The 20,268-nt window shown below is 49.2% G+C and overlaps 1 protein-coding gene and 1 non-coding gene across 3 annotated transcripts; both read left to right on the top strand.

Moving 5' to 3' along the window:
• Window positions 1-1,311: 1,311 nt before the first annotated feature.
• Window positions 1,312-12,406, top strand: PEX26 (peroxisomal biogenesis factor 26). 2 transcript variants are annotated; one of them, XM_043881769.1, is made up of 5 exons: window positions 1,312-1,822; window positions 2,795-2,935; window positions 3,669-3,949; window positions 5,270-5,416; window positions 9,742-12,406. In XM_043881769.1, the coding sequence occupies exons 1-5, from the start codon at window positions 1,608-1,610 to the stop codon at window positions 9,843-9,845; spliced, it is 888 nt and encodes a 295-aa protein (XP_043737704.1). In that variant the 5' UTR covers window positions 1,312-1,607; the 3' UTR covers window positions 9,846-12,406. The 2 variants fall into 2 exon arrangements, with proteins under 2 accessions (XP_043737704.1, XP_043737703.1); XM_043881768.1 differs by having other exon boundaries at window positions 3,654-3,949.
• A 1,422-nt stretch (window positions 12,407-13,828) lies between these two features.
• Window positions 13,829-13,933, top strand: LOC122680882. Its single transcript, XR_006336802.1, has one exon. It is a non-coding gene; the product is annotated as a U6 spliceosomal RNA (small nuclear RNA).
• Window positions 13,934-20,268: the final 6,335 nt, after the last annotated feature.

The following is a 20,268-nucleotide window of genomic DNA, read 5'->3' as shown; positions in this document are numbered from 1 at the left end:
TTTTACAGGGAAGGCGTCTAAAACCAGCTCTGAAAAACAGGTGTGTTTTTTGTTTGTTTGAAGTCCAATAATTATGTTATTTCTACTGATCTTCATTATTTGCTGTCAGACCTCAGACAGAACTGATAACACATTCTGGTAACTTCAGCCTTGAACCGATCCACACTTCCCGGAGACCTGCTCGCCTCTGGATTTTGCTATGCGGGAATGAACACTGCCTGGAGAGGAAGGGGGATTTAGGGCAGACACTGAGTACATGTTGGTCCCAAGGGCAGTGACCCCACGAACAGAGGCCAGTCTGAGCACAGAGCCAGGTTCTCGCTCTGCTCTTCTCCAGCCCCGGATTTACTGTTAGAAAACAAAGTTAGGTGGTATCAGTTCTCAAGTTCTCCTCTCTATTTTGTTTATTTGTCCTTAGCATTTATCACCATCTGACATACTACTTATTTTTAATTTTGCTTTCTTTCACTATATGGAAGCTCCACAGAGGCAGATATTTTGTCTCCTATGTTCACGTGGTATCTTCAGCCTTTAGAAGAAGGCCTGGCACTTACAGGGTGCTAGGTATATGCGGAGCGAGTGAAGTCCTGGCTTTATGGCCTTATATGGTTATGGCTCCATACTCCTCATCCGCAGAGTCTGACGGATCTGATGTTTCTGCCTCAGCCTTCCGGGAGGACTTTATGCAGAGATGAGGGCCCAGGCTGGTGACCAGAGAAGGGGACGCTGACGCGACCAGGTGCTGACTTTGCTCCTGGCCTGGCCCGTCTCATGTAATCACAAGAGGAGTCGCTTCAGGAGACCTCGGGGTAGGAACTGGGAAACCTAGGGTTTAGTACAAACTTAAGAGGCACCGAAAAACCTGAGTGAAGCACAGTAATAAATATAACTTGTGTCTGCGTACAACCACTTAATAATTACTATTACAGCCATAACCTAAGGAATACGTGCCCTGTCCCAGGGCTTTATTGCAAACTGCATCACACACCGTACGGCTGTTTTTCACGAGATCTCTATTTGGCACGAGGTTCGAAGTCCCACTGTGGACTGACCGTGAGCTCGACTGGGGCCCGGGGGAGGCGGCACACTGACTGCCTTTACTGTCCGCTGCCGCGGCTGCATGCTGGACACCTGAGGCGCAGATGCCGAAGACCCACGCCTCCAACCGTACGCCGTTCCGCGCCTTCCGTCGGCGGGCTTCCTCTCGCCGCGACAACTTCCGGAGCGCTGGCTGCCGGGGCTTGTAGTCCGAAGTCCCCCGCCTACCCTGGAGGACAACCGCTCCAGGAGCGGAACTACACCTCCCAGAATGCCCCGCGCCGCCGGGCGCAGAGCGTCGGGCCTGCGCGCGCAGGGAAGATGTCGGCCCCCGTGTTCCCGAGCCCGCGGCGGCGGCCCTACACCTGAGGAGACTACGGGCTGCCTTACACCGGCCGGGGGTCCCAGTCCTTGTCGTGGGGCCGGGTGCCCAGGGACTCAGTGCTGCACAAGTCCGAGGGCGCCAGGCTGTCCCGCGCCAGAGCAGCCTGTGAGGACCACCCCTACCTCCTCCCCAGCCTGCACCGCACACCCGGCGCCCCTAGAGGGCTGCGTCCTGGCGCGCACTTATGAAGAGTGACCCCGCGACCTCCGCAGCCCCCCTGAGGGCGCTCGCGGGCGCCCTGCGGAGCAGCGAGCCCGTGCGTGCCGCCCCGGCCCCGTCGGCGGCCGCGCTTCTGCTGGAGGAGGCGGCCGACCTGCTGGTGGTGCACCTGGACTTCGGCGCGGCACTGCGCACCTGCGAACGCGCCTGGCAGGGCCTGGCGGAGGAGCCGGCGGGCGCGTACGTCCGGGGCTTAGTTCGCCTGCGGGGACAGTGGGAGGCCTCCAGACCCCAGCACTCCTGCAGTCTGGTTTCTCGTGCGACGCTTATTCCTTGTTTTCCTCGCGGTGGTTCTCCGCGAGGCAGGGACACACCTTGGGCTGGTTCTCCAAGGAGGAAACGGTCGAGACGTGCGTGAACGGGGTTTAGTGGGACCCCACAATCAATTCTTTCTCCCTGTACCAGGGTAGAATGGTCTAATGAGAAGATAGAATTGATTTGTTAAATTACTGCAGTAAGCTGGTGGCGGAAGTCCTCTCCTTCCACCCCTCCCCGAGGTAGTCCCCCTCACTCTTCGGGTTGGGGTTTAGAGCAGGAGTCGTGTTCTGGTCCTCTTGTAGGATTGGATCAAAGAATTGAAATCTTGGTCCGGCATTGCTCGTTGGATTAGGTCACACTAGGGAGGGCATGGGTAGACTGGTCAAAGCTGGCCCCAGAGAAGGATGAACTGGGGACCCTTTGCTGAGTGTTTGGGGGTCGGTGAAGACTCGGTGCTGTAAAGGCTGAGGGTGTGATTCTGCTGCTGCGCTTGGGCGGAGACTGCTTCTGCCCTTTCTTCACTAAGCAAACTCTTAGGGCTGGTCCTCTTTCCACCCACATCTGTGCTGCAGCTGTTCTTTTCCCCTTGGGAGTAAATGAACGCTTCCTGTTGGTTAACCCTGACTTTACCTGGATACAGAGATGTGTGCTGGTCAGCAGCTGATTGGCCTTTAGATTTATAGAAACTTACAGCTCCTGGGCAAAGGGCAGTTTTCTCTTGCTGGGCCTCATGAGACGGGTCATAATTGTGAGGCCCACTTGAATACTGGGGGTGGGAGGTGAGAGGTAATACCTACTGACTTGGTTGCTGGTGAAGAACAGTCCCAGGCTGAAGGTGGGAATGGCAGTGCAGAAGAACCACTTCTTAACTCAAATTGGCTTTTTCATTGACAGCTCCTTGGAGGTGAAATGCTCTCTGTGTATTGTGGGCATCCAGGCCCTGGCAGAAATGGATCGGTGGCAGGAAGTCCTGTCCTGGGTTCTTCAGTATTACCAGGCTCCTGAGAAGCTTCCCCCCAAAGTCCTGGAACTGTGGTAGGTCCTTAGGTCCTTACTGCTTCCCCACTAAGTCAGCGCAGGAGCAAGAGGGTTTTCCCCTGGGTCTGGAAGATCCCCTGGAGAAGGGATAGGCTCCCCACTCCAGTATTCTTGGGCTCCCCTGGTGGTTCAGACAGTAAAGAATCTGCCTGCAGTGCGCGAGACCAGGGTTTGATCTCTGGGTTGGGAAGACCCCCTGGAGGAAGGCATGGCAACCCATGCCAGTGTTCTTGCCTGGAGAATCCCTATGGACAGAGGATCCTGGCTGCCTACAGTCCATGGGGTCACACAGAGTCCAACATGGCTGAGCGACTAAGCACAGCACACCCCTTCGGTTCTCATATCTCCTCTTTTTCCTTCCATACCATTTCCCTTTAAATCTAATTCTTTCCCTGTCCCCCACCCCCCCTCCCCCCAGTGCCCTCCAGACTCAAAACATATGTAATAAAAGATGAGGAAGAAGGAATTTAAGAGTGGGGTAGGGAAAACAGGAAGGGATGGGTGACATGAAGTGGGGTGACAGAAGTGGGGTGTGTCAGAGCCGAGAGAGCTGCTTGCTGCTCCTAAGAACTCCTGATTCTTATCGTGTCAGGGTCCCGTAGGGAAGGACTTGAGGGCACAAAGGAGGGGCTGGGTAAGAGGAGTGTAGTGATTATGAGAAATTAACAAACCATGAAGCATTGACCACTCTTCTGGGATTATTTGGGGATTGCAGTGTTCTTTTATACAGCAAAATGCAAGAGCCTGGAGCCGTGGTGGATGGCGTTCGTGCTTGGCTTCAAGACCCTGACAACCAGGGCCTTCCAGAGTATAGATCCTTGGCAGAACTTCACCTGCAGCGGGTGCTACTTCCTCTGGGCCTCCTGTCAGAGGCTGAAGAGCTGGTGTTGGGCTCTGCAGCCTTCAGTGAGAAACATCGGCTGGACGCGCTTCAGGCCATTAGTGCAGCAAGGCAGCAGCAGACACATGGGCACTCTGGCTCTGAGGAGACGCGGGCACTAAACCAGGAAGGTGGGACATCATCCTTCTGAGGCCTTCTGTGCAGAAGCTGAGGGCTTCCTCCTGGATGTGGGGTCTATCATGACCTTCCTGGGTCTTGGGAACAATGCTTTGTATGAATAAGTTCCAGATTGCAGGATAAGAAACCTGTTGAGGTGCTTCGAAAGCCCAGCCCTTCTGCAGTTGGCTTTGGGAGGCAGGTGGTGCAGATCTCAGAACCTTACTTTTGTCTCCTGAAAGTCATCTCCGTGGGCTCCTGTCGGTAGATCTGCCTCCACTGTGCTGGCCTGGCTGGGATGTTGCTTCACTGTCTCCTGAAGCAGTGCCTTTCAGCTGTGGAGGGTTGTGTAGGGAAGTTCTTCCTGATGCTGAGTTGAACTTTTCCTCCTAGTAGTTTTTAACCCCCTGACCTTTGTTTTCTCTGTTCGTGACACATAGAATAGGCCTACATGGAGGACCTTCAGCCCTTAGGAGACTAATCCTATCTCTGAGGTGGTTTCTTCATGTGCTTAAGAACAGGGACCTGCTGAAGCAGGGTCACTTCTTTGCAGCAGGTTGTAGACTTCAGGGACTCCATGTAACTCCGAAAACCCTCTGCCTGTCCAGAGCCCGGAGAGGAGGTGCTCGGATGGCGAGTCCAGGGTGTCTTCAGGACTTGGAGGTGGTGTTCATGTTTGTGCTCAGTCCAAGATGGGATTCTTCACTGTGCCTGTGAGGTGCCCTTTGTTTTCTGCCTTTACTGATGATCAAGAATTATTGCTGTGTAACTGTGCATATGTCTTAGGCCAGAATATAAACAATGCTGTGAAGCTGTTAAAGAAACACCAGAGGTACCAGGTTCCCCAACTAAGTTGACATTTCTGTTGAAGTCCTCTCCTACAGAGTTGGTGTGGTGATGCCAGAGTCCTCTTCTACAGAGCTGGTGTCTGGTGACACCAGAGCCCTCTCCCATAGAGTTGGTGTCTGATGATGCTAGAGTCCTCTCCTGTGGAACTGGTGTCTGGTAACATCAGAGCCCTCTCCTGTGAAGGTGGTGTCTGGTGACATCAGAGCCCTCTCCTGTGGAGGTGGTGTCTGGTGACGTCAGAGCCCTCTCCTGTGGAGGTGGTGTCTGGTGACGTCAGAGCCCTCTCCTGTGGAGGTGGTGTCTGGTGACGTCACAGTCCTCTTGAAGCCGGTGTTCTGATATAATCAGTGCTGAAGGAGCTCCCTTAGAACCATTTTGTGGACTGCATGAGGATACCAGTCTTGGCTTGACTTGTATGATTAGACTCAAAGCTCAGAATCGAGAAGCTGCTTCTTTACTGAAGTTCTACTCTGTCTCCCCGCCAGACTCCTCCTCCCACAAGTTCCTGTCACTACTGACATTGCTGCGCCAGCTTTGGGACTCTGCAGTCAGCCACTTCTTTTCTCTGCCCTTGAGTAAGAGCCTGCTGGCTGCCTTGCTCCTCTGCCTCCTGGTGCTGAGGTTTGATCCAGGTGAGTGAAGATGTCTGCCTCCCCTCCGACCCTCCCGGCACAGGGCGGTTGACCAGGGCTGGGCCTGGAAGCCCTCCTGGGGGTTTTCCCTGGTCTCATCTGCAAGGAGGAGTTGGTGGACCTGAGCTGGAGCCAGCCCAGCTCACCTTAAAGGAGAGACCAGTCCTGGAGAAAGTCCACTCTGCCTTGTCGACTCTGGACGTCCAGGGGTGAACTCTGAGTAGAGCCTCAGGGTTTATTTGTTTTGTTTTTGGCAGTGCTGGGTCTTTGTTGCTGCACGCAGGCTTTCTCCAGTTGTGGCAAGCAGGGGCTGTTCCGTAGTGGTGGTGCATCGGCTTAGTGGTTGCCATGCCCAGGTTCTGAAGCACTGGGGCTTCAGTAGGTGCGGTGTATGGGCTTAGCTGCCCTGCAGCCATGTGGGATCTTCCCAGACCAGGGATCAAAACACTAGCAGGCAGATTCTCAACCACTGGACCACCAGGATGTCCCCTAAAGAAAAAAGGAAACTTCATCAAAGTGTGTAAAAAAGTTACGTTAAATTAAAACATAGTATATTGTAGAAATACAATTACAATAGGAAAAATATATAATATTTTAGAAAATATGGAAAATAGAAAAAGTATAAAGGAGAAAACAAATCACCCTTCAGTCAGCTACCGTAATCATTAGTCTTTCTCTGGATGTAGATGCAGTTTTGCTTGTCAAGTTTTTTTTTTTCCTTCTAGTTTTATTGAGATATAATCGACGTTCAGCACTGTACAAGTTTAATGTGTAGAGCATAATGATTTGACTTACATACATCATGAAATGATTCCCACAGTATGTACAGTGAACATTTAGCCTCTCATGTAGATAAAAAATTTTAAAAATAGAAAAAAAATTTTTTTCCTTGTGATGAGAAACTCTTAAGACTTTCTTAACTTTTGATTGTAACGTACAGTAGTGTTAATTATATTCATCATGTTGTACATTACATTCCTAATACTTATTTATCTTATAACTAAAAGGACTTTTTGACAGCCTTCTTCCTGTTCCTCATCCCCCTATAAATATTCTTTAAAACATGGCTTTAGGGAATTCCCAGGCGATCTAGTTGTTAGGACCCCAGGCTTTCACTGCTGAAAGCCTGGGTTCGATTCCTAATCAAAGAAATAAGATTCTGTGAGCCATGAATTGTGGCCCTCCCCCCACCAAAAAAAATGGCTTCAAAACTTTACACGACTAAATAATGTTTTCAGTAACTTCCATAATTGATTTTATAGTGCCCTGTTGAAATTTCAGTGATTCCTTTTTATTTGTTTATTTGTGTTAATTAATTTTTATTGTAGCGTAGTTGCTTTACAATGTGGTGTTAGTGTCTAATGTACAGCAAAATGAATCAGCTGTGTGTACATATATATACCCCTTCCCTTCTGGACTTCCTTCCCGTTCAGGTCACTGCAGAGCACTGAGTCGAGTTCCCTGTGCTATACAGTATGTTCTCATCAGTTTCGATTTTGTACATAGCATTGATAGTATATATATGTCAATCTTATTCTCCCCATTTCCTCCCGCCTTCCACCGTGGTATCCATACATTTGTTTCCTACGTCTGTGTCTCTATTTCTGCTTTGCAAATAAGGTCATCTATACCATTTTTCTGGATTCCACAATATATGTATTAATATACGATACTTTTTTTTTCTTTTTCTGACTTACTTCACTCTACGACACCCTCTCAGTTCATCCATGTCTCTACAAATTTCGTTTGTCCCTTTTTCAGTTCAGTTCAGTTGCTCAGTCGTCTCCGACTCTGCGACCCCATGAACCACAGCACACCAGGCCTCCCTGTCCATCACCAACTCCCGGAGTCTACCCAAACCCCCATCCATGAGTCGGTGATGCCATCCAACCATCTCATCCTCTGTCATCCCCTTCTCCTCCTGCCCTCAATCTTTCCCAGCATCAGGGTCTTTCCAATGAGTCAGCTCTTCGCATCAGATGGCCAAAGTATTGGAGTTTCAGCTTCAACATCAGTCCTTCCAATGAACACCCAGGACTGATCTCCTTTAAGATGGACTGGTTGGATCTCATTGCAGTCCAAGGAATTCTCAAGAGTCTTCTCCAACACTACAGTTCAAAAGCATCAATTCTTCGGCTCTCAGCTTTCTTTATAGTCCAACTCTCACATCCATACATGACCACTGGAAAAACCATAGCCTTGACTAGACGGACCTTTGTTGGCAAAGTAATGTCTCTGCTTTTTAATATGCTGTCTAGGTTGGTCATAACTTTCCTTCCAAGGAGTAAGCATCTTTTAATTTCATGGCTGCAGTCACCATCTGCAGTGATTTTGGAGCCCAGAAAAATAAAGCCAGCCACTGTTTCCCCATCTATGTGCCATGAAGTGATGGGACCATATGCCATGATCTTAGTTTTCTGAATGTTGAGCTTTAAGCCAACTTTTTCACTCTCCTCTTTCACTTATATCAAGAGACTCTTTAGTTCTTCGCTTTCTGCCATAAGGGTGGTGTCATCTGCATATCTGAGGTTATTGATATTTCTCCTGGCAATCTTGATTCCAGCTTGTGCTTCCTCCAGCCCAGCATTTCTCATGATGTACTCTGCATGTAAGTAAATAAGCAGGGTGACAATATACAGCCTTGACGTACTCCTTTTCCTATTTGGAACCAGTCTGTTGGTCCATGTCCAGTTCTAACTGTCCCTTTTTATGACTGAGTAATACCCCACTGTGTATGTGTACTGCATCTCTGTCCATTCCTCTCTTAAAGCATGTTTAAGTTGCTTCCATGTCCTGGCTGTTGTAAATAGTGCTGCTGTGAACATTGGGGTGCACGTATATTTTGAATTATGTTTATTTCTGGATACATGCCCAGTAGTGGGATTGCTAGGTCATATGGTAGCTATATTTAGTTTTTAAGGAGCCTTGATACTGTTCTCTATAGTGGCTGTACCAATTTACATTCCCATCAACAGTGTGGGAGGGTTCCCTTTTCTCCACACCCTCTCCAGCGTTTATTGCTTGTGGACTTGTTGATGGTGGCCATTCTGACCAGTGTGAAGTGATACCTCCGAACATTTTGATGATTTCTTGCTGTTTTCTACTGTGCTCTTTCCCGAGAGTGAATTACTCAGACCTTGTGAGCACTGGGCCAGAGGTTAGGAGCTCACTCGTGAACTTTTCTGTGTGTTACTTTGTGTGAGTTATAACCTAATCTCTTCTCATGAATTTAGACTTAGGGTTATATAACTTTCAAAACTGAAAGGAAAACTGGAAACCCTTATTTCAGTCCCTTCATTTTCATTTTCTTTTTCGGTTGGGAAACCTAAGAACCAGAGAGAAGTGACTGCTCCACGGTCACACAGACATTCTGTCTGCTGCTCCTCATTTAACCCCAGAAGCTGTGTCCACACTTCCCTTTTTCTTGTCTGGGAGCTGTTTCTGCACAGCTCAGCTTGTTGTTTGACCCCATGGCTGATACCAAGCAGGAGATCCCTCTGAACAGCTCTGTTTGCTTGAGGAGAGAGTCTCTGGTTAGCCCTCAGGAAAGCTGAGGAGTTTGTGTTCAGTCCTGTCCACCCTTTGACCTTTTACTTTATTCCAGAGACTTAGTAAAAATTAGAAAGATTTTTGTGGTCCTTAGGAGACTTTCAGTCTCAGAACCCTGGTCTTCTGAATGGGGATGACAAGGGGCTGTTCCAGGAGCACTCAGGACAGCCTGTGTAGGTTGGTGAGAGCCCAGGGCTGGGCTGCAATTAGAACCCGGCCAGGAGGACGTGAAGAGGGTGGACTGGAATAGCTTTCTTAAAAGTAACGTATTTCTTTTTAAGAAGGAAAAAAGTCAATTAAAAAATCAGTAATTCAAATAAGGGAAAACAAACCAAAGCAGCCAGCTCAGCTCTCGTTCAAAAGAGGCTGATTTTAATTTTATTGTTAATACAATTAACTTATGATAAAAAGAGGTAGTATTGTGGCTTGGCTTCAAACTTAAAAGGTACAAAAAGGAATGTAGTGAAAAGTCTCTTCCCAAATTCATCTCCACAGAGGCAGCCACCATTACCAATTTTTTAATATTAAGAAGTTAGATTAAAACATAAAAAAACAATAAATTTGGGTCTTTTTCTCAGCAAACTTAAGTTTTCTCTCATCCACGTAAAGAAAATACAACCCAGAGATTATATTCTGGAGAAAGAGAAATTCTCTCCTGTTGGGAGGGGAGGAGGGGCGCTGGCCTGGTCATTCCCCGGGTGGGAGAGTTCTGGGGGAGGCGTGGCTGAGTGGGCATGGGAGGGGTAGGGTGGGCACTGACTGGCCTCTCCCCACAGCGTCTCCCCGCTCCCTGCCCTTCCTCTACAAGCTGACTCAGATCTTCCAGCGGATCCGCGAGGCCGTGTCTCCTCCTCTCTGCCGGCTTCCCATCCAGCACTGAGTGGTCTTCCCTGCTCACCTCAAGCCCCTGCGCCCCAAGACTGCCGGAGAAGCAGAGTCACCCGTCCTGGGCAGCCTGTTTCCTGCAGCTGGATGGGCCCTGCCAGTGCAGCCAGCCTAATTCCAGGGGAAGCTGACCTGGCTGGGGCACTGTGTCAGGCTCCTCAACGCCCTCCCCTTTGCACGCAGCTCTGGCGGGCCTGGCAGGTGTTGTGGAGACAAGCCGCACAGCCCTGCAGAGGCCCTTGCAGAGGAGGGGTTGCGGGAGGGGAGTGCTTCCTCCTTGACATTCCTTGACACTGTCCGTCTTACTGCAGAGGCAGGGGTTGATCTTTTAGGCCAGAGGTTCGTGCAATTGGAAATTCAGAGCAAGGTCCTGGCTGGGAGACCTTGGCCTTTCACTTGCATGGAACACTTAGCTCTGAAGGTGGCCCGCAGGACAGGCTCCATAGTCTGGTCTGGTTTATCACTCCCCCCTCCCCACCCAGCCCTGAGCTGTGCTGTGGGCTGCTCTCTGCTCACACCGAGCATGGCTTCCTGAGCCTCAGGTCCTCTTCCGACTGGATGAGGGGATCTGGGCAGCTGCCTCCTGGACTAAGCGCAGTGTTCCAGCCGTCAGTGGCCAAGCGGAGCTGGGTGAGGAGGTGTCTCTGCCCTCTCCCTCCTGTTGCCCCTTCCCTCCTGCTGCCCTCCCATCCCCCTCAAGGTGATGGTTTGTGCTGCCTTGCTGGTTCTTTCGCCAGTTTCTGCTGCATCCTTGGTACACACTGTTGCTGGCTCCCCCCTTTCTGTGTCCTGTTCTAGTTATGTTCTGCTGTTCGTATAATGCACAAGTGTTTCTGCTCCTGTGTCCTTGGAAAGTAGGTCAGCCTCAAAAGCTGATGCACTGAAAATGGAGCGGATAATCAGGGGAGCTGGAAGGATGTGTGGAGGGGGTTGGGCAGGTGGGAGGCTTGGGAGGCAGTGAACGATGTATTCCTTGTCTAGGGGTGGGAGACACTAGGGCCCTGGCAGTTGTGCAGCTGAGATGTTTCAGCGCTTTCTGTCAGTGGCCACAAGAACCCTCCCTGTCTCTGTGCGGCGACATGGAGGCCGTTGCTGTGGGGCTGGGGGTGGAGGCGCCTAGCAGGCCAGGAAAACCAGCGGCTTATCAGCTTTGCATTAAGACCCTCAGGAGCTCCAGGTCAATGGCATCTCTTTCATAAAATGATTGAGTGAGTAGACTTCAGGCCCTGGGAGGTTAAGTCCTAGGGTGCCGTAAAACATGCTGAGAGAAAGGGAGCTGATCAGGCTTTGGGATTTCTCCTTTACAGTGATTTTTAAAACCTGGTCCTGTTCATACCCCAGATAGAACTGTTTAGTGGTTTCCCCTGGCCTGAGGGTAAAACCGGTTCTTACGGAGTTTAGGGACCTTGGGCACTGGTTTTGGCCGACACCCCCACCTCACGTGGGGCCTGATCCAGCTGCTGGCAGTTAGGGTTCTCTGAGCACTGCACCCCTCACACCTCTTAGCTTCTGCACCTGCTGATCCTCTGGAGGCCCAGCTCCCCTCTCTCCTGGTGGGTCACCTCTGGGACCCCTATTTCATATACTTTCTGCAGTGGTGGCCCCATGCCTTGTGGCTGTGGGAATCTGGGGCCTCTTTGAAGCTGGGGAGTGTGACTGCAATGTTGAAGTCGGGGGAGGGGCCTGCCCTCCCACTCAATGGTGTGTGGCTGTTGGGAAGTGATTTAACCTCATTTGTAAGGTGATTCTCCTCTCACAGGGACTTTTGTGTGAGTTGGGTGAGTAAATGAGCCTCCAGGGCAGTGTTAGCAGGTTCCTGCTCCAGGTGGAATGGAGCACCATGAGGGATGACTGTGTTGTCACTGCCCAGCTGAGGGCCGGGGATTAGAAGGTGTTTAGAGGCATGCCAGAGAATGAGTGGATGTAACTGACGTGACAGGCAGCCTCTGCTTTGGTGTGGGGCAGGGGGGTTGTGTTGTGGAAACCCTGACTTCTGTCGCCCCGAAGCCTGTGTGACCCTGCTCCAGGCCTTGGGCATCTTGGCTTCCTGTTTGCCTGGTGCTCTGCAGTCTCGTCTGGCATCCAGCCCCAGCTGCCCTCCTCGTCCGGCAAGGAGCTGGACCTGCTGCTTGAGTGGCTGGGCCTCACCTGGGGATGCAGCTGCGGCTCCGGCCGGCCTCAGCACGGAGCCTGATGACATCTGAAGCGAAGGGCGGGCCACCTGGTCACTCCAGCACCGGTGCTGACCAGGGAGGTCCCCATGAGCTTCAGCTGCCTTTCAACCCTTGTGTGGCTGGTCCAAATCAAGATGTTGTGTAAATATAAAATGTAACACTGATTGCAAACAGATAAAGCTAAAAAGAGTGGAGACTCAGTAATTTTTATATTGATCGCATATTGCAAATCAAGATGTTGTGTAAATACAAAATAGACACTGATTGCAAACACATAGAGTTAAAAAGAGTGGAGACTCAGTGATTTTTATATTGATGGCATATTGAAATGATAACCTGCATATATTGGACTGAATAAAATCTTGTTACTGTGTTTTTTCCACTTTTTTGTGGGGCTCCCAGAATGTTTCAGCTTGCACGGAGAGCTCACGTTGTGTTTCTGTGGGCCTGCGCTCGAAGCACCCAGTACACAACGGGTCCAGAGAAGTGGCCATGAATGGGGCCTGCCGACCTGTGATCTGGAAAGACCCCCCGCCCCCCCCCGTTACAACCCCTTTGTGTATTAAGGAAATGGAGACCCCAGGGTGAAGTGACCCCCCAGGCTACAGCTTGCATGAGACAGGAGTCCCCTCCACAATCCACATCCCTCACTGCTCACGGTGCCCCTCATGTACCCAAAAACCAGCTGCTGGAGCTTACCGTCCTTGGATGTGCCACCTCGGCCCCAGCGAGTGGGTTGCTTCCACTGATGTGAGATATGACTGGATTCTCGGGGCTGAGGGGCAGCTGGGGAGATGGTGAGGTAAGGAGGGGCTAGGCTAGATGGTCTATCACAGGTGGGGTGGGCAGTGGAGGGGAGGGCAGGGTGCTGCCTCTAGAGAGGGGCTTGAGGGCATTTCATGGCTTTGTGCAGGTGACACCGTGGATGTGTTTTCTTACGTGTGTTCATGCTCTTAAAAACGATGTTTTATGTGTCTAGTACAAAATTGAGAAGGCACAGCAGGTGTTTGTGAAAGAGTGTCTTTCCCTCCTGCTCCGCACCTCGCCCCCTGCCCACCGCCGTTGCCACCCAGATCTTTCCACGTAACCTCTGATGCTAAGCTCCTCTTTCTCCCCACAAATGATGGCGCGCCGCACACGTGCGCCATGCTTTTAAACCCAGTCTTGGGCGTTCATCCGCGTCCGCTCTCGCAGGGCTGCCTCACTCTGTCCAGCTGCCCCGCGCTCCCTTCTGGGACCGGCTCGCGGTGTAAGCCCCACACCTTTCCCTGTAAAGCTGTGGAGCCGCTCCACCCTCTTCTGAGCCCAAGTCTGAGGTGAACAGATGGGCGTCACACCTCTACTGCCACTTCCTGGCAAATGCGGCCCTCTGCCCAGCCTGCCTGGTACCTTCCCAGCCACAGGGAAGCTGAGAGCCAGCCTTTCGTGCTCCCGGACGCTCCACTTCTAAGTCTGGGGTGGCACTGCCTCTGCCAACCGCTAAGCCAGCTGCGGGAAACGGGAGAGTGAGAGGCCTGATGTGAGCTGCAGAAAGGGCATCTGTCCTGCTCCCCCCCCCCCCCCCCCGCTTCTTTGCTGGAGCGGCCCTGGGCTGGTGGGCCACTGTCTCTGCACCTGGGGGGGTTGCGGGTTGTCATTCTCTCATGTGCTCTGCTTAGGCACACTCCCCTAGGCTTCCCTCACCACCTGCCAGCCCAGTGCTTTGGAACTTGACATAGCAATTGTTAATGAGAAGAATGCTTCTCTGCCTCTGGAAATCTTGGTTCTTGGATGACAAGGAGCTAAATTAAGAGCAACGGACACGGTACTTGCTTTGGGAGCACATATGCCAGAATTGGAACGATACAGAGAAGATTAGCATGGCCTCTGTGCAAGGATGACACGAATTCGTGAAGCATTCCATATTTTTAAAAATAGATAGTAAGGGCCTACTGTACAGTACAGGGAAATCTACTCAGTACTCTGTGATGGCCTATATAGGGAAGAATCTTAAAAACTGGCTGTATGTATAACTGATTCACTTTGTTGTATACCTGAAACTAACACAACATGGTAAATCAACTGTACTCGAAAAAAGCCGTGAACATGGGGCCCTGCTGAAACCCCTGTGTGCCCATTCCTCCGGGGTTAAAGTGGGATCCAGGTATTTTTGGCCAGCCTCCAGGCCTCTTGATAAAAACAGATTTAAAAAAGAAAACTTTTTTTAAAGCAATGAATATATATTTTAGAAATTTAAAAATTTGTATAAAAGCAAATTTGGGACTTGTGCCCCATGCCTCTGAGATAACCACTGTAATGTTGGTGGGTTTTCTTTCCGTTTTATCTTTCAAACATCCAGCCCTCTTGGTAACCCCAGTACTTGAGAACCTGTGAAAAAACAGCTGCAGATGGGGTTTGTTCAGGAGAGTATTAGCTGGCTGAGCTGCAGGCTGGCAGAAGGGCCTTGCAGCCAGTGGGCGGGTGGGTAGGCTGGCAGAAGGGCTGAGGTAGAAGGGGTGGGGGCCACTAGAGCCGCTGTCCCTCCCCAGGTGACCTGGCAGGCTGGGTTTTATGTCCCACTTCTAATTTTAATACTGACCCCAGCTCTCATTTCACACTGTTGCCCAGCTCCTCTTTTTCAAGCACCCTGAAACTTTTCACATACCCTTGTCACCTTTTCTACCATCTGAGATGGGGACTGACAAGCATCAGTTAATATTTGGAGCCTTGGTTGAAAAACCAAAGAATTTTTGCAGAAATCCTTTAGAGAAAAGGATTTCTTTTCGAGAAAAGTCACGTTAACAGTAGCATCAACATTGATTGATGGCAGAAAAGCTAAGCAATCTCTCCCTATAAAGAGATGCTGGCTCTGCTGCTGAATTGCTCTGTAACTTTGCAGAAGTCGTTTAATCTTTAGGTCTCTTTTTTTTAATGCCAAAAACATTTTGTTTTGGGGTATAGCTGATTAACAATGTTGTGAAACTTTAAGGTGAAGAGTGAACGGATTCAGCCATACATATATATGTATCTGTTCTCCCCCAAACCCCCTCCCATCCAGGCTGGCATGTAACATTGAGCAGAGTTCCATGTGCTATACAGCAAGCCTTTGTTGGTTATCCATCTTAAATACAGCAGTGTGTAGATGACCTCCCCAAAGTTCCGAACTGTCCCCTCCCCCTCAGCAAACATAAGTTTGTTTTCTAAGTCTCTTCCTGTTTTGTAAGTAAGTTTATTTGCGTCATTGCTTCTTAGGTTCCACATATAAGGGGTATAGGTCTCTATTTTCTTACCTTAAAGATGGGGATAACATTTTTCTGCCTTATTTTTTTTATGATACTTTTGTGTCAGGTGAGCAAAAGTCTACTAAAAAGACTGGAAGGTGTTAAGTGATACAGGGAATGGAGTATATAAAATGCTACAAAATATTTATCATTGTAAAATAGGATGGTTAAGTCTTTTTGATAAAATCCATTTAAAATATTTGAAATAGGTGCGTGAAATAGGTTAAATAGACACGGACTTTGCATATAGGCACATTTAGTTGGATTAAGTAAGATTAATGGTCCCTGAGGGACCTGTGTCTTGTTACATAGGCAAATTCAAGTTAACACTTTCTCAGGGCTGTTTAATCAGGACTAGGTCAAGAAATGACATGCTGTTTGCCTCACCTTTTTCTTCGGGCTTGTGGAAGGTGGGGCTGGAGAGTGGGGAGGTGATGGGGTTTGTGTGAGAGTATTTGGTAAAGACAAAGGCAGGGTTTTGTGGCCTGAGAGGCAGTTACTGTCTCAGACAGGGAAGCAGGTGTGGGTGGACACTCAGATTTTAATGATGGATCTGTGAGGTGGTAATGCTGGGGTCAAGACTCCAAGGTCCACTTGACCAGAGTTTAAAACAGCTTGGTCCTGGGGTGGCTGTCCTGCCACACGGGGTGACCAGACTTGTATTTTCAGGGTTGTGAACTGGCCACATTACTTACTATATTTGTTTTTTCTTTTTTCTTTTTTTTTTTTTTGGTCTTGTTTATCTCACAAGACCTCCAAAAATTATGTAGAACTCTCCCAGAGCCCTCCTCAGGGCTGGGGGCGGGGGACGTCCCTAACTCTACTTACTATATTTGTAAGACATGAAATGTGTTCATTCAAACAACCTTACTAAAAAAAAAATGCGTAAAAGAAACCATCTCTCCCTTCTCTTCCATACACGTGCGTATTGTCATAAACATGTATCTAGTACTTTCTATGTTCTTAATATTATCTATTCAGTTTTCAGCATTACTGCTTCTCTACTACACACATTTGTTTCCTGGGGTTGCTGAAGCAAATGACCAGAAACCGGGGGGCTTCAGACCATAGAAGCTTACTCTCACATAGCTCTGGAGGCTGGAAGTCCATCGTCAAGGCATCTCTCTCCAGAGGCCCCAGGGAGGATCTTCCTGTGTCCTCTAGCCTCTGGGGGTTCCTGGTGGCCCTGGGCTTGTGGCCGAATGTCCCCCACCCCTGCCTTACCGCATTCTCTGTGTTTCTGTCTTATCCTTTTCTGTCTCATTTAATGTTGCTGGATTTAGGAAGCACCCTAATCCAGGTGCTCTCATCTTGAGATCTTAATCACACCTGCAAAGACCCTTATTCCAAATGAGGTGACGGTTGAGGTTCCAAGTTCTCCATCTTAGCAGCCATATAATCCTTCCTACTGGTGTGCTGGGCCTTCTGGTTCTTTCCAACTTTTTGCTAGTGTAAACAACAGCTCTGAGCAGACTGTATGTGCAAAGGCCATGAAACAACATGGTTATTTTTCCCGGGATAGTTTTCTAAAGGGGATTTATGACGTCAATGGTGAGAGCTGTTTTCCAGCTCTTTTAACACACCACCAGGGTATGGTCAAGAAAGCCTGGATCTCTGTGATACCCATAGCATTCTGTGAAATTTCTGGAAAACAAGAGAACCCAGCAGTCCTTCTGAAAGTGAAGAGTCAACTGTACACAGAACACCAAGGCCTGAGGGGAGATACTGACCTGACCGCCGTATCTTCCCTGTGGTGCTGCTCGTTTGGTGCTTTTAATGGGGCTGGCAGGTGGTCACCGGGTCAGTAACGAGCCTCAGGTGTGGGTGAGGGCAGGGCTTCAACTGGCCTCTGACCAGCTTGCCCCTGTTTGTGAAGGAGGCGAGTTTTTCTTCATTCCCCGAGTTCAGTGTTCTCTGCACGTCACCTGTCAGTCCTGGACCCCCAGCTCTAAGTTGCCCACTGCCTCCTGTCCCCTCCATCTCATTTTCCTGTGACTGGCAGGTGAGGGCCTAGAGGGCTGCCCCCACCCCTGGCTCCCCACCCAGGAAGCTGAGCTTAGCCAGGATCAAAGGCCACACCATGGGAGTGGATGCGTTGAAAGCTCCTACTTCTGACGTCAGTCAGCTGGCAGGCAGGGAACAGGGGAGGAATCAGAACCGTCAGGAAAACGCTGCTGTCCCCTGCTTAAAACAAGGCCACCCAGACCCTCCTCCTTGGTGGGTCTAGGAGGGGACGCGCCTGGGAGCAGGGCCGCCCGGGCTGTGTGGCTCCACCTTTGTGCAGCGGTCAGCCCTCAGAGGGGAACCAGTGCACCTGCGATTCTGTGGCCATCAGCGCCCCGACCCTTTCAGCACCTGCAGGGCTGGGACACAAGCAGGGAGCCCAGCATTCAGATGCAAGTGGTCTTAAGGCAGGCAATCACCCATTACCAGAGTTAAATCCATGGGCAAGTGCCTAAATCTAGATAATCCTATTATAAAATACAGTTTCCTCCTGGAATCTCAAGCTTCCCCTAGCAGTGTGGGTGCCTGGAAGGTACCAGGTCTTCCTCCAGGCTCCGGTCTCCCCTTGGCAAAGTAAACTCCGTCTTTTCTTTTTTACTATTTATTTATTCTTGGCTGCATTGGGTCCTAGTTGTCACACGTGGGATCTTTCACTGTGGCATGCAGACTTCTCTAGTTGTGGTGTATTGGGTTTAGTTCTAAACCCCATGGCATGTGGGTTCTTAGTTCCCCAACCGTGGATCAAACCGACGTCCTCTACTCTGGAAAGGAGATTCTTAATCACTGGACCATCAGGGAAGTCCCTACTTCACTCTTCGTACAAGAATGAAATGCTAGATCCTAGTTGGGTCCAAATCACCTGCTTTTGAGGCTGATATTTTAAAATCTCTACAAGGAGCAGGGAAGTTCCGAACTGTCAAGAGCAATGTTGCTCTTCTCTGTAAACAGCCTGTATCTGACTTGTTTTTCCACCTGCAAAAAGGGGGACTGTATTAGGGTTCTCCAGAGAAATAGAACCCAAAGGAGACACACATACACAGAGAGAGAGAAAATAGGGAGCTGGCTTGCATGATCATGGAGCCTAAGACATTAGTCTTCAAGTTGGATCCAGGAGAGCTGCTGGTGTGAGCTCTAGATCAAGGCAGGAGAAGTCCAGGGTCTCAACTCAGCAGCCAGGCGGGCAGCTGGTCCCTCTTACTCAGCCCTTTCATTTAATTCAAATCTTCAGCTTATTGGATGAGGCCCACCTCATGGGGAGGACAATCTGCTTTACCCACGCTACTGATTCAGATGTTCATCTCATTCAGAAACACCTTCACAAACACACCCAGAATAATGTCTGACTGAATGTCTGGGTGTCCCATGGCTCAGTCAAGTTGACACATCTTAACCATCACAGGGACTGAAAACACATCTCCTGCTTTCATTCCAAACTTCTACTCAGGGAGAAAGACATAGAATGGAGGTGGGATCCAGGTTGCCCCAGACCAAATAATTGTGAAAGAGGACTTAAAAACCAAAAAGAATTTGATGTTTTTTACTTTTAAGACTCAGGCTACTATGTTAGTCTTCGAAGATGCCACACACTAGGTGGCTTAAACAACAGAAATTAATTATCTCACAGTTCTGGAGACTGGAAGTCCAAACTCATAGTCCATTTCTGGTGAGGCCTCTGCTCCCGGCTTGCCAATGGCCACCTTCTTGGACGGCCTCCCTCTGTGCATACACTCCTGGTGTCTCTTCCTCTTACAAGGACATAAATCCTACTGGATCAGGGCACCACTCTTATGATTTCATTTAACCTTAATTACCTCCCTAAAGGCCCCAAGGACCCATCTCCGAATAGAGTCACATTGAGGGTTAAGGCTTCAACAAACCAATTGTGAGGGAGAGGGGATACAGTTCAGTGTATGCCAGCTACCCTTCTTTTTATCTCCCTGGAACCAAAAGATGCCATGTTCAGCATTTACAGCGTAGACATGGCTCCTGCCAACCCTTAACCTCATAAAGGTGAAAGATGATAAGGGTCAAGGAATCATCATGATGAAGGCTGCTGAATGCCATCATAATCACCAGTATTGTCATTATCATTTTTACCCCTAGGACATTAAGAATCTGTTCAGAACATATTTGGTAATTTCAAAGAGAACTCAAAAAATCAATTTACTCAGCAATGTTTATTGTGCATCTTTGATGCACTTGACTAGCTACTTTTGAGAGAGAGAGCACCAAGATGAATAACACCCCAGGCGTTCCATCCAGTTTTGTAGAAATAAACACATGCACATATGCATATACCAAGAATCCAAAGTAGGGACTTCCCTAGTGGTCCAGTGGCTAAAACACTATGCTATCAATGTAAGGGGGCCCAGGTTTGATCCCTAGTCAAGGAACTAGATCCCACATGCTGTAATGAAGATCCAAATAAATAAATATTAAAAAGAAAAAAAGATTCCAAAGTGAAGAGTGGTAAATGTCATGGAAGTGATAAAGTGATCAGTGTATGCTATGGGAGTTTCAAAGAGAAATAAATACATAGTTAATGATAGTTATCATCCTTTATTGAGCACATACCATGTGCTTGGCAGTTAGTTTAATTATGATTCTCAATTTTTAGGCTCTTTATAGACAATTCAATTCATAATTTATTAAGCACTGTATGTATCAGTGTGTAAAGCATTGTGTCTGAGATGCTCTAAAATACAAAGATGATTAAGACTTGTGCCCCAGAGGACTTCCCTGGTGGTCCAGTGGCTAACACTCCGAGCTCCCAATGCTCAGGGCCCAGGTTTGATCCCCGGTCAGGGAACTGGATCCACATGTCACAACTAAGACCCGGTCCAGCCAAATAAATAAATATTCAATAAGACACATGTCCCATCCTCTGTCCTCTAGAAACTCACAGTACAGGTCGGACAACATAGGAATGGACGCTCAGCAGAACAAATAGCTACAAAATAGTGTTCTCACTCTCCACCAG

Source organism: Cervus elaphus, chromosome 22 (genome assembly GCF_910594005.1).
Source record: "Cervus elaphus chromosome 22, mCerEla1.1, whole genome shotgun sequence".
Taxonomy (NCBI): domain Eukaryota; kingdom Metazoa; phylum Chordata; class Mammalia; order Artiodactyla; family Cervidae; genus Cervus; species Cervus elaphus.
The sequence above is the reverse complement of the archived record's forward strand: the minus strand, read 5'-3'. Positions and strand labels throughout refer to the sequence as shown.

Coding starts and splice junctions, on each gene's coding strand:
- PEX26 (XM_043881768.1), top strand. CDS start 1,608: ATGAAGAGTGACCCCGCGACCTCCGCAGCCCCCCTGAGGGCGCTCGCG. Junction 2,936..3,653: donor CCCAAAGTCCTGGAACTGTG/GTAGGTCCTTAG, acceptor TGGGGATTGCAG/TGTTCTTTTATACAGCAAAA. Junction 5,417..9,741: donor GGTGCTGAGGTTTGATCCAG/GTGAGTGAAGAT, acceptor CTCTCCCCACAG/CGTCTCCCCGCTCCCTGCCC.